We start from the raw sequence: 15,994 nt of genomic DNA on the forward strand, positions 1-15,994 counted from the left end.
TGGAAGAGAGCTGTCAAAACTGATTTGTTAAAAATGGAAGACTAGGAAGTGCAATCTGCAAAAGGGAATTCATCAATAAAACAAGTTTTGCAGCTGAGATTTTACAGAAAGGAGTTGTAGAATTAGAAATACACATTTAACATTTATATCAGGACAAGGACTACCTTCTGTCTTGTCTAACTGCAAATGAAATAACACAGTTCATGATCATCTGGCAGCATCACGTGAAGACCACAAACAGAATATTCTGTCAGTAGTTTGCTTTCCTATTCCTACTTGAGTGGAATGCACTATATGCAGCTTACCTCCTGGAAGCATTCATAGTGCCTTGGTGATTGAGTTCCCAATGTGTCAGATTTCTTCTTGCAGAGAGGAAAAAGGCCTTTTTTATCTTCTTGTCTCCTTGCACAAAAGAGGAAAATCTTCACTCAGTACCAACAAAAAGAATCTTTCTTCCAAGCCTACCAACTTGACCAATGCTAATCTGGGAGCGCTTGATATGTGTCAATCAAAGTTCTCAGATTACTGGTTTTCTAAAGCTGATTTTGACATAGTTCTTCAAGAAATTCCCTGGAGCAGCTCACAAGGCAAGTAATGAGTAATCCCAACGACTGCCTTCTTTCAGCTGCTGGGATCCCTTATAAACAGTAGCTTGCTGCTGAAGTGTTGCCAAATTCATAACAACACAAGTAATGCACAGATGGAGAGTGCTGGTGATGAAAAATGCAGGATGAGCTGTAACTCAGAACTACTTTCTATTAGATCACAGGCTATTTTGGGGTAAAACTTAGTTCCTTTTTACAACTGTAATCTGGTTTAACTTGCCTGGAGTGAAATTTCAAGCCACCATCACTTAGATGTGGTCTAATATTCAAACATTTTTATGAAAAAGTAGGTGCTGTCTTTAATACTCTGTTGACTTTTAGAACACAATCATATTCAATAAGCAGTCAATAAGCAGCCAATAAGCAGCAAATCAGCACAAAAGAAAACACTTGGACATTTAGGGTTAGTAACCAAGTCACATACATCCTATTCTTCCCTGACCACCTGGAGCCATTGGCTGTGCCAATGCAGAAGTTCTCCCAATAGTTGGGCATTGCATGATTAGCTGGGTTAATGGTAGTTTTAGTATAATAAATCCAATGGTCCAGTAACTATTTGTAGGGCTTGTGAATAAACACATTTAAATTTTTAGTTCAGAAAAACAGGCCAAAGCACTTCTTTCCCAAAACAGTATGTGAAAACCTTCTTGCATCATCTTTAAACTGTCAAAAAAATTAAAATAACCATATTTCTCATTTAACTGCTACTTTAAGCTTATTGTCACATATAATTGCTGTTAAAACAAATCTGAACTTGTAGTTCTGGTGCATTTCTAAAGGCTTTTGTGTTTCCTTTGCATAGTATTTATGTTTCTATATAAATAAAACTGGTTGCTTCCGTTTTAGTAAAACAATTAGCAATTTCCAAATATGTCTTGGGATTCGCTTATACTCCAGAAAATTAAAACTGAGCTCATTTACTCATAGTCTCAACAGTCTTAAAACTCTTTTCTGTAAATAACATTTATAAAAAGCGCTATTTTAATTTCATCGACACTGTGACCATTTAATGGACATTGATCGAGTCTCAATTTCCTTGAAGTAAACTTATTACAAGACTAGTAGGTCAGTGTGCTAGTATGTCAGTATTTCAATAGAAATGCATGTGCTGTTTACTTCTAATGGCTATGTGAGTAAAACTGTGTCACTGGAACCAGTGGAGCTACCAAGGACATAATTCTTTACTAGTAGTAATATATTAAATACAGAAAAATAGAAATATTACAATGACTTGGAGGAAGAAATTCAGACATCAGTAAAGAATTACTGACTTGAATCACTTCCAGCTTTTTCAGACCTGGTCCTGAGAATATGGGCAGTTACAACTTTGGGATTATTTTCTTAAATAACATATACAGAGTGGTAGGTGCTGCAATAAAAGCTGTAAATGGATTTTTTTCCTGTATGTTTTTAGTTTTCTTTATACATTTTTTTCTACTTCAATCCCAAGATCTGTAGCACTTACAGCCTATTTGCCCCCTTTCCCTTTTGTTCCATCTTGATTTTCTGTTTCTTACTGATGCTTTCACTTTTTGACTGAACTAAGCAAAAGGAGGTACGTGCCAGCCTCATCTCAGAGGTGTGAGATTGTTGCATTTTGGCCATATAATACACTCTTGAGATCTCCCAACTTTTATTCTTCTATCATAATTTTCTTTGTGGAAAATTATCCTCATAATGTGCATGGCCCAGTTTTGTCAATACAACCATGGACCCTTGCTCAACTTACTGAAAAAAAATTGCTGTTGAGCTATTAGTGAGACATCCTATAAGCTAAAGCAATGCAAGAGAAGAACAGTAAAAATGTAGAATTGCAATTATTACATCAGTAATAGTAATTCAAAGAGCCATGAGAAAAACACTGAAGAGAACAGGTATAAAATCCTGAGACAAAAAGCTGGAAGACAGAAACTCTGTAATTGTGAGGATTGGCCTGTTTTACGAGCAGCAAAGCCTGACACTTCCCCACCCAACTGACCACTGCCAGCCAGGAGGGACCCCTGGGGTGATGGGGAGGGAGAAAAGGTAGGAGGTGAGTGTGTTAATAGTCAGCCTAGTAGCCTGTTTGTCCCACCATATACTGTGCATATTAGCCAATACATAGGGTACTTGCTATATACTCAAATTGCGTATACTGCTTACAAGGCTCCATCAAAGATCCTAAAATGTAAGTGGTCAAGTAGAGAAAGGCTTACAAAATGTTTTGTCTGTATGAAAATCTGCAGGTCATGCTTAACCATTCTTATTCAGCTGCTAAATTCCAGTCCAGTGATTTAGTTAGCCATCCTGAAATACTCGGAACAGAATATATCACTTGACTGCAGTTTCTGAGGCCATGCGTGTATTGGGAGAAAACCCGAAGCACTGCACAGCAGTAAACTTCAGAAGCAACATGGAAGAGGATTGTGTTCCTGGTGTTTCCTACTGACATGGGTCTACTTTTAAAACTATCCTATCAGTCAGCACGTATTAACTGGCAGCAGCTGGGACTGACATCCAGGAATCTCGCTCTTCCTTACGTCATTTCAGGAACAGGTATACATCCCTTTTGGCGCGGTTAAGTTACTAGGACAATCGTATGGAGCAACGGTGTGGAGGAAACAAAAGGAGTCTGTGCGCACCCTGCGCCACAGCCGTGCCAAGAGTCACCCCGCGGCCCTGCAGGGCCCTGAAGCCGAGTCCCTCGTAAGCCCAGACGCTCCCGGAGCTTTTCCCGTCTGGTGCTACCACCACCGCGGCTGCTGAGGTCAGCCAGGCAAGCCCAGCTCCGCAGCAACAAGCGGCGGGGATGAGACAGCAAGGCTGGAACCTGCACTTGAGGAGCGGAAAGCGCCACAGGCGCGGCCTGGCCTGCGAGGCCGAGCGGAGCAGGAGGCGCCACGGCACCAGAGGTGGCCATCGGCAGCCAGCCATCCAGCCATCCAGCCATCCGCCCGCCCTGCGGCAGCCTTCTGGCAGCCTGCGATGGTCCTGGGTGCTGCGATGCTCCAGAGGCCCGTCTCTAGTTCTACCAGACGACGACCGTGTAATCCGTTCGGCACCGGCCACGGCAAGCGGGTGAGACCCAGCAGCGGGCAGCAGCCCCTCAGCAACACCGCCGGCCAACTACCAGCCCCAGATTGCCCAGGGAAGGGGGGGGAGTGTCGTTATCGTTCGAACCTGCCAATGAGAGCGCGCGGGGCGCGTCACGTGACGGGGGTGCCATTTCAAACGTCCGGGCGGCACCGCTGCGCCGCTTACGTGCTCGGTGGCCCCGCGGAGGTGAGTGGAGTGGAGTGGAGCGGAGCGGGGCGGCGGCTACCGGCCCTCGGCCGCTTCACCGGCCCCGCGGTGTGCTGTCCGGAGGCCTTCCCCCGAGGCCCGGCTGTAGAGGGGCCGTTGCAGTGGAGGGGGGGGCGGTGGGAAGCCGGCGGGCGGCTCCGCGGCCTGTGAGCGGCTCCGCGCACGCCGGGCAGCTTCTCCTCCCCTGGGGGTGTCCCCTCGGCTCCGGTGGGCTCTGCTGAGCTGCCCCGCGAGGGAGCAGCCCTGGTGGGTCCGTGCTCGGCGTTAATCCCCTCGGTCTGGCCGCACCGCCTGAGGTACTCCTCCTGGGGTCTCCTGGTAACCTCGGCGAAGCCTGAGCGGGTTGTGTCAAGGTAGGGGTGAGTCAACCTCTGCTCACAGGAAAGTCGTATTTGATGGGTTTCTCTCCACAGGCGCAAGTTGCCGTCTCAAGCGCAGCGCGGGCTTCCTCTGCGGAGCAGAGTTGTGCTGAGTCTCGGTTATGCCAGTCTCGAATTAGTGCTGTAAAATGTTGGGGTTTTTTTTAGCCTCTGGGGTGGCAGTGTTCTCGCTGCAGCTGTCTAGCCGTGCTGCCCATTGCAGCTGTATTCATATAAGGAGTTTAGTTGCCGAACACAGCGTTTGCGTTAAGGAATCTCAGAAATCCTAGGCGTCACTGTTGTATTTGAAGGCTTTTTACAGAGGTCGCAACACTTTACATATACATAGTCTCAGATAATTCAATAGCGTGTTTCAAGAGGATGGCGAGAGGTGTGACATCACATAAACCATGTTTGTGTGGTTGTCCCTAAACATAACATATAAGAGCCTTCAAAGGGAATGTTTGCCTCCTTGCTAATTTGGTAGTATTGTAAAATTCTGTGACCTTTTTGTTGTTTTTTTAAATGTACTGCATTGGTAATTCTGTATTTTCCAGACAGTGTGGAAGAAGGAAAAGAAATGGCGGCACACTGCTCAAGTCATGTGGTTGAAGAAAAACTGAGTATTTGCATGAGCAATGGTAGGTGGAGAACATGTTGGGACATTCTCTACCTGGTGTATGCCTTATTTAAAGTTAAGACAGTTCAGATCAGTAGAACTCCTGTATCTGTTTTATATCTTGTTCTGTGTACTCATTTACTTGGATGGGCTGCTGTTGCCAGTCTCAGACTTATAACCCTCCTCAAGAGGTTGTGGAGCACTGGTGCTAGAGCATGTGTAGTAGTGACATGATGTCATCAACCTCTCTTCTATATATCTAATCTGACATCTCCCTTTTCCTTATCTGACTGCTGTGGATTAAATGAATATTTAGTGTATATATTAGCTAACAGGAAAACTAATCTTTCTCACTGGCTCTTGTTACTGTCCTGTGGTGGTCTGAACTGGGAAAGAACTGACTGATAGGACAACTGCGTTGTCATATAGCTGTAGATTATATAATCTCACTTTTCTTGATTCGAGGCTGCTGATACCCTTTCCCACAGCCAGATTCCCACATTCCTATTATGAGTGCTTAGAAGTTAGTGTTGACATCTTTCATAATATTTGGGCATCTATCACAATTACGATCATATTCACAGCTGTACCTTCAATTTCTTTGACCTAAAACATGTTTTTGTTATTTTAATTACTTAAAATTGGTAGCTAAAACTTTCTTTGCCATCTGACATCAGCTTCACCAAATTGTCAAAGCATAATGCAATCATTTTTATTGCAAATCCCCACTGTGACAAAATTCTTGTTGTTATAGTTTCAGACTTTCCTCTTCTGACTGATGAAAAGTTTGACTTTGACCTTTCACTCTCTCCAGCAAGGTAAGTGAAGGGTCTACAGGTAAATATACCTTTAAAATGAACACACATATGGTGCTGGGCTGACTTAACTTTCCTTTGTAGTGGAAATGAAGATGAAGTTTTTGTTGGACCTTTGGGACACAAAGAAAAATGTATTGCTGCCAATGTTGAAGCAAAAACAAGTGCTGAAAAAAAGAGTGCACCTGCTTGTGATGATGAACTTGCGTGGAGCCCACTTACAGAAGAGAAATTTGTGGAAATTTTCAAAGAAGCTCATTTGTTAGCACTGCAGATAGAGACTGGAAGCAAGAATGAACAGACTAAAATAAGCCAATCAGAAGAACGGGAAGACAAGATTATAGAAAAATTTGTGGAGGACTCAAAGTCAAAATTGAAAATACTGAGAAACCAAAATATAGAGAAAAGTCCCAGGGCTGTTAAACGAGAGACATACTGTGTGCGAGATAGCCCAGCATGTCAGCTGCCACCTTGTTTTCCAAAGGAATTGGATAAACTTTTGTCAGATGACAAAACACATGCTCTTCATACTCCTCCAAATAGAAGCCCTGTTAAAATTTGTGTATCTCCTACAGAAATTGCCAGTTCACCTCTGACACAAGAACAGGAAACTAAGGGAAGAAATATGAAGGCAACTGGCAAACTGCCAATGGCAAAAGCTTCATCTGCTCTTGGAAGAAGCAATTTGTTGACTATTGAAAAGGTAAAGACAGCTTCTGGGCAACAGTGTTTTCTTTAGACATGGCCTCTGTGTCTTTTAGGAATGTTTAAACTGTCCACAAGCTTTTATTTTTAAAAGTGAACTTTAATCTTATGGTGTTTTTCTACCTCATAAGATCCTTAGGCAGGAAACATTATACATAAAAAAGAAAAGTCAGGGCAGATACTGTGGTATAGTAGCCAACTAGTTTTATCTATTATGACAATGTAGAGCATCTGCAGGCAAATTTATTTTCCATTGTATTCTGGTTTTGTGAATACCATCATTCCTGGCTTCTGTTTAAACACTGTTTTGTTGCTGGTAAAATTGCTGCACTGTTCTTAGTGACTTAATGTGCAAAAATGGCTTTGCTTACTGTTAACTCTTGTCAATGGAGGTGAGGGGGGAAAACCCCACAATTATCTTGATAGGGCAGGAATATCTTTTCGTTCTAGTTCTGTCCACAACTTGTCTCAACCATCAAAAGCACTGATTAATGGTATTACATTTAAGACGTAGCTATGTGACCAACTGAAAATGTATTCTAGGATAGCAAGGAAACAGTTGTGTTAGAAAACCTGGTGTACACAAATCCCAGTCTCTAGATAGAATATCTTCTGGATTTTATTGCTCTACACCTTATGGCTTGGGTTCCAGTATGTACTAGATTTTACTGAAAATGTGATATTGGCTCCTTGGGAGCCATCACCTATAGAAGATAGGGGACCCTTTGATTCCTTTGTGGTAAAAGTCTCTTTTTGATTTTGGGTGCTATAAGAAAAGGCACAGTCTTAATGCTTTAACTAGCCAAATTGTACCCTACTGTCTAAATAGACAGTTTGGATGATGCAGTCTATTATTGTAATGTCTCATCTTTTGGAAAACTAGAGTAACACAGAAGAATATGAATTAAATGGAGATCTTGTAAGGAACAACTGTTACCGTATGTCGGTGAGCATGATTATATGAAATTTGTGCTGATGAATTTGTGCAGAACTGGTCTCAGGTTGATGTCCAATATCTGGGTTCAAGAACGTTCTAATACTTGGCAAGTACACTCACAAGACTAACTTTAAACTATATTAGTCCAAAGACTAAGGACTTGACTGGGTTCAAAGGCTTCTTCATTGACTGTTGTCTTGGTTTCTTAACAAAATCCATTTGTGTAAAAAGCTTTTTAGTGGTTTCTAGAAACACTAGTAGCTTTTAAAATGTTGCATTGAAATTTGCAGCCCAAACCAGGAAAACATACTAGTATTTCTACAAAAAGAGACTTGAACAGCATGGGATCATCTGAAGATCTAATTTCTGATAAATTTGCTGCTTCAGATGTTTTTGAGTCTTCATTCAGTGATAGTTCCTCAGCGCAAGACAAAAAAGCCTTTCCTGCACCAAGTAAGGTAATGGCAAGCATTCTTAATATGAAAATAACTTGTGATGTTCTGATAAAAAGAAAAAACTGATACAGCTTACTTTCTAATTTAGAGCTATGTTGTTGTGTATAATGGTTTTAAGGAGAAGTAGTCTCTGTTCTGTAATTGCCATTCTTGAATGTGTGTTCTACGTCTATAACACAATGAACATACTTAAGAGCAACTATAAATGTGTTGGATTAACAAGCATTACCTTTGTTTTTAAAGCACTAGCTGCAGGTAAGCATCAGCAATTTTCTGTAAGAAAGCTTTTGATGTGTGTAGTTAACTGTACCATATGAAAAGGTTGCCATAACTTGTATGAAGGTAGAATACCTATAGCTGTCAGGAGTTTTGAAGCTTTAGACACCTACTTCCATGCTGCATGCAAATTTACTGAATCACAGAATGGTTAATGTTGGAAGGGACCTCTGGATGTCATCTGGTCCAAACCCCTGCTCAGACAGGGCCACCTAGAGTCAGTTGCCCGGGACCATGTCCAGACAGCTTTTGATTATCTTCATGGATGGAGACTCAACAACCTCCCTGGGAAACCTGTGCCAGTGCTTGGCATGTTCAACTTGTCTACCAGCACTCCCAAGGGCCTTTTCTGCAAAGCTGTTTTCCAGCTGGTTGGTGCCCAGCATATACTGGTGCCAGGGGTTATTCTTTTTATTCTTTAATCCCTTTAAGTCCATATTCAAGTTTGTGGCAGGAATAAAAGTAACAGTCCACCTCCTAGATCTGATGTTCCAGTTCTCTATAACAACCCAGATATAATCAAACTGTTTCTAAGAAAGTTCACTTTTTAAACTAATCTGAGGAAGGAGGTTCTCTAAAATTCACAAATGAAAAGCTGTAATACCAAGAAAAAGCATGGCAAAATAATGTTTTAATAGTTTTTTGCTTTTGAATAAACTATGTTCTCTGATTCAGCCTAGCTTAAAGAAGATGACACATCTGAAACTTCCTGGTGTTGCCAGTGGTCTCACAAGAAAGACTACTTCCTTGTCATCAGTGTCTAGCTTGAACTCAAGTCTGAATTCAAGTTTATCCATTTCTCCTATAGGAAAAAATGGTAATCACTCTTACTACAGATTTGTGCCACAAATCAATTTTGAAGTAGCTAAGCATGCCTTGGACTGTGGGCTTGGGTATGTTTTAATAGTGTCCAGTACGTACAAGCAGTAAGAAACATTTTGAATGGAGAATAAAATTTTGTAGGCTAGCCCAATAAATCCCTGTGGACTAAAGATAAATCCTAGGCTTCTATAATTTGTAAAAACTAAATTCATGTAAGCCTGATGCCTACATGTGAGGGTCTGACACAGCCAGAAAGTAAGCAATCCCTCAGGAAACCTGTTCTTTGTACATGATCTTCTCTATTACAGCCAAGTACGTGAGCTTCTGAATGCTGTAAGCTTGTCTAACTTGAATTAAAAAAAAGGAACAAAACAACACAAAAAACCCACCAAAACAACTGAAATATGGAAGGAAGGTGGAAGGCCTAGTTCTGAGTTTCTGTAAGCCTAATAAAAGGATGAGCTTTACTCAAGCATATTGGAAACATACTCTAGGGAGGTAACTGAATACAATGAAGAGGCTTATACTATGAGGACATCAATTTCACCCTTTCAGACCCATGACACAGTAAGCTTCAAAGGATCAGGAAAATAGTCTCCTAAAAATACTGTCAGATGTAAGCACCACAGTTCTTGTAGATCTATTGAGATACCGAGTTACCGCAAATTTTTATTTTGTACTTTGCTTCTGGATGGATAATGATATATCAGTAAAAGTTAAAGCTTAATAAGAATTATTTTATATGATAGAAGTGTCTAGTCAAGATTCATCCTATTAATGAAAGTAACCTACAGACTAAAAGTAAGAACCATACAGAAAACTGAGAAAAGCACTTGTGGGGTAGTTCAGCCTGTGCTGTTAATCAGTGTAACTTGAACTACTACCTTCTTGAATACTTGCTTAAGGGAACAGAGCCAACTATGCTGGGAGAAAATGCTGAAAATGCAACTTGAATCTGCAAGCTGTTTTGGCATTCCTTGAAGAATATTCTTTGACTTGATTGCAGTAATTCAGGAATTCTGTGAGGACGCTTTCTAAAACAGACAAAATTGCTGGAGGATTCAGGGAGTAAGTTTTCAGTAGTTGTACGTGTTCTTAAACTTGAGTAGTTTGAACATAAATTTAAATGCTGTAAACTGCTTTTTTTCTTTCCTGTGTGAGTGTAATTATTCTTTGTCAAAAACTTAGCAGTAAGCAATGATTCAGAAGTATAACAACTTTCTATTGCAGGAAAATCAAGCATGTCTTCAAAAGCTAGTGTGAGTGGCTCTAACCTTTCAGTTAGTACAAATAGGCTGACCCTTGTCAGACCTACCAGAATGTCATCTCTGCAGGCTGCCAATACAGAAAAATCCAGGAAGCAAGCAAGATCAGCTAGTACTTCCAAAATATCTAGTGCTGTAAGCTTGGCTCATTCTTCAGCTTCTACAACATCATCTGAGGCTGTAGGCAGTGGAATTCAGAGGCTGAGTTCTGTTCCCAGTCTGCAGAAGCTATGTCAGCAGAAAAAAGATGGAAGTGCAACAAAAGGAAGCCTGTGTCCAAAGACCAAGGCTAGAGTTTTGTCTGTTCCTACAAGTCAAACTAAGGTTCCAGTGAAGGTGGGAGGTAAGCACATACTTTGCATGACCTGTCTTCTAGCTTGACTGTTAAAAGCAAATGTTACCTTGAATGCCTGTTATTTGTTTCATTAAACTTCTCTCCACCTCTTGGAATTAATTAGTATTTTAACTGAAAGGTATCTGTTATATTAAAAAAAAATAATCTGGATAGCAATTAACAAAACTTTTCTCTTTAGATAGGCCATCAAACAAATCAGCACCAAAAGCAACACCATCTCTTGGATTAACATTTTGTGGCACACTTGGAAGGTAGGGCTTAACTGAAAATTGAATGTACTGGGGTGTACTTAGAATGCAACATGGCTGGGTGTTGGAACAATCGTTAGAAGTTCTAACTTCATTGTGTAGTTCCTTGAGACCCTCCAGGTTGGCTGTGTTAATGCCTATTGGAACTGATTTAAAACCCAAACCCCAAAACTAAACCAAACAACACCCTGGACACTCCCTTCAGAAGTGAATTTTCTTTGCAATGCAAAATAGACTGGAGTAATTCATAACAGCATCCTTATGAGGTAAAGCCCTTACTATGCTGTGATTACTGACTTTATCATGATTACTGTTCCCTTACTGACCAAAAGGAAACTGACTTGTATTGTTTGGTAGAACAGTTTGAATAAAACTGTTTCTAGAAGCTTTTGGCTAATGCCTGTTCCTTTTTTAGTGCCATGGCAGTCAGCACTCCTGTGAAAGCCTCAGAAGATGGGATCTTTCAGAATTCTTGTTTTCCTGAGAGGTCTGTCTCCATGACTCCTGCCAGTCTGAAACGGTCTGGCTTACCTACACCTATTCGTCGTATCTCAGGATTTCCAGTAGTGACTCCTAAAACTGCACCAAGAATGGCATTTTCTCCACATGCTGCATCTATTCGCCAAAGTTCCAGCTTTTCTACCAAAAAGACTCTTACAGCTGGGTAAGACAGAAACCTCCATATATGAAATAAGTGTTGTAGGCAAACTGCCTCTAAATGAATTTTAATGATGACTTTCAGGTTTCAAGGACCTCTGCTAAATGTTAGAATAAAGCATTTGAGCATAGGTCCTGTATAGGCCTAAAAAAGATTTATATCTTGTGACTAGTAAAATACTATAAGCCTTACTGAGATGAGTCAATATCTAACATTAGAGAATTATAATCTCTAGTAGGAAGTTATTTGTATGTCTTGAGCTAGCAGACAACTCAAGACTTCTACCTGATGTTCTGACTGAAAACAGATTTGGTGTTGGTGTTATTTTGCTGTTGCCTTCTGATGAAGGGAAGTAGCTGGTTAAAATACATACTAGTCTTAACTTTGTTTCATACTGTTGCCAATGCTTCTGTAAAATTACACTTTGTTAAAATATCAGTCAAAAAGCTAAGGATTTAGTTGACTGAACTTCAGTTTCTGAGCAGGTTTACCTATTTTTAATTTGAAATAATTGGTTGCAGAATGGGTGAATCCTACACTTGTTAATTCTGTTTGTTTTCTGTGAAAATAATGTTGCCTTTGTATTATCAGCCCAACATCTTCTAACAAGTGCCATATATATATATTAATGTATGTATGTAGGCTTGCTTCATGGTTGGTGGAGACGAACAATATCAAAGCAGGAATGATTCATGGCTAGAAAACTCTTCCTATATGTCATGTTACTTAGGGTAAATGTCCAAAATAGCCTTTTCTCTCAAGGAAACAATTACTCTCCCTAGAATGACTTTATCATACTAATCAGATTATGATCCCTGGTCCTCCAGTTGGTGTGAGTACTTCCTCTCAGCAGGGACTTAAGTGGGTTGCCTAGTGATATGCAATATCAGTACTTGTTAGCTAGTTGTTTCTTCAAAGTCTAAAAACCAAAATACCACTTGTGAAGTTTAGGCTGCTTGTATATGTCAATTTAAGATTAAATTCTTCATCCTGAAGTCATTAGCTCTTTTTTTTTTTTTTTGCATGGGTAGGCTATAAATTTATTGCAGCATGAAATATCTTGTATTTTGCAGGTAACTAGCATACTTTTGGATGAAAATATGGGAAGTCTCTTGGTCATTAAAACTTGGGGTAAAAAAAAAGGAAAAAATGAGGTTAGGAGATTGGCTTGTCTGTCTTTAGTAGTTCATGCTGATTAAAGAACTCAATTACTGCCAATGCTCTTTTCTGTAGTTCTAAACAGACAGAAGAGAGTAGGACAAAGATATCTTCTTCAGAAGATGATACATCTCCTCCACCTGTGCTACCTCTTGCACTTAACTTCTCACCTGAAAAAACTGCTCCAGAAGAGATAGAAAATGAAGTAGAAGAGGCTGAAGTACAAAATCAGCTAGGTGAAGAGAAACAAACTGAGGTAAGAAATCACAATACATTTTTCTACAGAATGACTAAGTAAACTGCTTGAAAATAAATTGTTTTGAGATGAGGGATAAGTAGGAAAACCACTTCAGTACCCAGGAAGATAAAAAGGATTTACTCTAAGCATGTGCACCCTCTAGTGTCTGTTGTTAGCACTGAACATTAGTGTTTCCACTAACTTTGTTCCCATCAAAGCTGAACTGTCAAATACTTGCAGATTTCATACTAAATTTCCACTTCTGGATAAGTGGTGGGAAATCCTTGTGTATTTGATTAGAAGAGCAGTGTCACAGGGCAGTTCCTATTGCAGCCATAAAGCCCTTTTGGAAGAAAAAAAAAAGCACTGCTGTAGCTAAATTCAGTCACCTAACAGTGGTGCAAATCTGCACACAGTGAGTAAGGGTTAAACCCCAAAGCCCATGTAGCAGTAAACTTAGTGTTATGTACTTAGTCCAGTGTACACTATTCCCCTCTCCCAAGAATCTACTGGCTTCATGTTGAAAGCTGACACTCCACTGGCATTAAACAGAAAGGACTGAGCTGGCAGTTCTGAAATATTAACCTGTCAAAGTGGCTATTGATTTACAAATATTCAGGTGTAGAATAATCTGTAGATTAATTGCTTGATGTTATTGCATAAGTATTTTTCTTGTTAGCTTAAAGTATCTTTTAGAGAATTGCTTAGCACTTGTATAGATTAGTTAAACTGGACAAAAGCATAACTGAAGTTTGAAGTTCTACAGAATAGTTTCTATGGCTAAATAACATTGCATAATAATTGTAGTTAAGTCATTTAAATATTAAGAGATCTGTTTTAAATTTGACTTAACTCTGCTTTTAAGTGAAAAATTGTTTTATGCCCCAAGGAGCTCTTTTGCTTTGTCTCACTGCATTTTCACTATTTGTGATGCTAGCCATTGGCAGAGCAAGAGCTGGGGTTTTTAGACTGTGCAAACAATCCCATATGAAAAATACCCAAGCTGTAAATTAAGCCTGTCCTGTGATTATTACAGCTGTATAAGCTAATTTGACTGCCTAAATGTTTATGAAGGAAGCATGGAGAACAGGGGAAAACCTGAACTATCTTTTTTTTTTTTAAGGCCTTACTGGTAGATATTGGTGTAGACAAATGTCTCTCACACTTTTTGGAATGTGAAAGTAGACCTCTGATTGACCTTTCCAATACTCCAGAAGTGAATAAGGTTACTCCTCTAAAGCCTACGTTCTCAGGGCAGGTAAAGGTAAGTTATATTCAAATCTTCTGGTGCAAGTAATGCTACCAGAAAAATGTCAACTGGCTGCATATACATGCCAGTAGAGGAGGTCCATAATACTGTAAGAATTTAATATTGGCTCAATATGTTCAATATGATACTACATACTAAGGTGCTCTTAAGTAAAGAGAACATGATGTTCAAAGTCAACCAATTCCTCTAGACTAGAGCTCAGTGAGCAATCTGCAAATATGAAAAGGAAGAGTATGGAGAAAGAACTTGAAGCAGTTAAAGAATGAACTGTTCTGAAGCACAAAGCAAATGATGTCTTAAGTCGAGTAGGCATGCTGACTCTTGTTTTTCTTTTGCAAATTTTCTGTTCTTGGCAGCAGCAGCTCATTTTCAGAAAAAAAGCAAGGCTGTCTCCTCCTGTAACTCCTCTCCTAATCCCCTCCTTAGTTGAAAGATGTGTGTTGGAATCTATTCTAGATTTGACAAGCATAGTGGCTCAAAGATGCCTTTAAGATATTGTCAGATGAATGGTGGTAGCTATGAGGATGTAGCCTTTGATGTTAGGTGTAGTTGGGATCAATTTAATATCAGGTCCTTCAAAGTATCTCAAAAGAGGATCACAGAATTTTGACTTCTGGGGCATGTTCAGAGGAGTTCAGAAGTGCTCTGTGTGGATGACTGTCACTTGAATATGCATAGTAGTGAAACAAAAGCATTTTAGGCTTTTAAGATGAGTATGGGCAATAACCACCTTGTAAGAAGCCTGTGCTTGTCTAAGAATGACCTAGATGTTTAAAAACCTGAATGTAAAAGCTTGTGTGGTGCTTTTGTATGTCTTCTGGATACTAATAGGAATCTTAAAAAAAAAGTACTTGAGAAGACTATGTTAATAGAGATTATTGCTGCTAGTAGTCACATACAACAGCTGACTACAATAGCTAAATTTTATTGTTTTTCTTTCAGCTAATTGATTTGAGTTCGCCTCTTATCACTCTGAGTCCTGATGTAAACAAAGAAAACCTGGATTCCCCTCTACTCAAATTCTGAACTTGAGTTGAAATGAAGAATTCTTGGCATCTGTGATCTTTAGAGTGTTTAGATGTTACTCTTGTACAGTTGTTTTTTTTCTGAAGATGGCTATAGATTATCTGATGAACTGCATTAACACAATACAATTCTAACAGTATTGATATAGTCAAACCAAGTCTGATTAATGGTTCTGTTCCTGGTGGTGCTGCAATGTGTGTATTTAAACTGTGTTGCTCTAAGGCAAAAGGGGATATTCTCTGTATTGGAAGCTTGTCTCTTTTTATTTCTTCCAATTGTTCTTTGATTCCTTATCCCCTATGTGCAACAAAGATTTAATTTAAAATAAATGAGTTGTTTACCAAACTGTTGTACAAAATAGTAACCTTTTATTACAGGCTTTGGTTAGACTATTTAGTGTTTCACTAACAAATGTTAAGATGTAGGTAAAGCTAGTGGGCTTCAGGGTGGTTTTTCATATAAAAGCGTAGCAAGTTTGGAAATAAACGTACTGTTGAATGCTAGTGGAATACAGCAACAGCTGAACTTGTGTGATTCAAAGGTGAAACCAACAGCTTGTTACTGCCAGTTGGTTTAGTCTTGACATTTGAAGATTAGACTTAAACTTTCTTGCTCTCAAAGAACAGAAAAATGATTTCTCACCTGAATTTGCCACACTTCGATGATACATGGAGATTTTAAATACAGGGAGGTGAATAGAAATGAAAATGCACACAGGAGTAGCCCATAAATGCTGAAGCAACAAGCCTTTCTTCGAGACTAGAGACTTCTGCCACGTATGTACTAGCTTAATGTATTTATGAAAGTCTATCAAGAGAGGGAAATGGATTTTCAGCTGTTTGTATTAATTCAAAAAGTGGGGGAAGTTGGAGACACTAAGTGTTTAAGTAGGAGGAAGTGT

The 15,994-nt window shown here is 39.7% G+C and overlaps 1 protein-coding gene across 3 annotated transcripts; it reads left to right on the plus strand.

Annotated features, from left to right (window-relative positions):
• The first annotated feature begins 3,833 nt into the window (after positions 1–3,833).
• Positions 3,834–15,536, plus strand: GTSE1 (G2 and S-phase expressed 1). Of its 3 annotated transcripts, none has more exons than XM_049813934.1 (12): positions 3,834–3,866; positions 4,804–4,887; positions 5,620–5,683; positions 5,765–6,383; positions 7,613–7,780; positions 8,729–8,870; positions 10,106–10,483; positions 10,674–10,746; positions 11,159–11,407; positions 12,635–12,815; positions 13,921–14,061; positions 15,010–15,536. In XM_049813934.1, exons 2-12 carry the CDS (start codon positions 4,827–4,829, stop codon positions 15,091–15,093), a joined length of 2,160 nt encoding a protein of 719 aa, XP_049669891.1. In that variant the 5' UTR covers positions 3,834–3,866; positions 4,804–4,826; the 3' UTR covers positions 15,094–15,536. The 3 variants fall into 3 exon arrangements, with proteins under 3 accessions (XP_049669891.1, XP_049669890.1, XP_049669893.1); XM_049813933.1 differs by lacking the exon at positions 3,834–3,866 and adding an exon at positions 3,918–4,240 and having other exon boundaries at positions 15,010–15,535; XM_049813936.1 differs by lacking the exons at positions 3,834–3,866; positions 7,613–7,780 and adding an exon at positions 3,918–4,240.
• Positions 15,537–15,994: the final 458 nt, after the last annotated feature.

Source organism: Accipiter gentilis, chromosome 11 (genome assembly GCF_929443795.1).
Source record: "Accipiter gentilis chromosome 11, bAccGen1.1, whole genome shotgun sequence".
In the NCBI taxonomy this organism is placed as follows: Eukaryota; Metazoa; Chordata; class Aves; order Accipitriformes; family Accipitridae; genus Astur; species Astur gentilis.

Bases quoted from the DNA above. Each gene is read 5' to 3' on its own strand.
- GTSE1 (XM_049813934.1), top strand. From the start codon at position 4,827: ATGGCGGCACACTGCTCAAGTCATGTGGTTGAAGAAAAACTGAGTATT. The intron at 4,888-5,619 runs GTAGGTGGAGAA...TTGTTGTTATAG, and splicing joins GAGTATTTGCATGAGCAATG to TTTCAGACTTTCCTCTTCTG. The intron at 11,408-12,634 runs GTAAGACAGAAA...TCTTTTCTGTAG, and splicing joins AAAAAGACTCTTACAGCTGG to TTCTAAACAGACAGAAGAGA.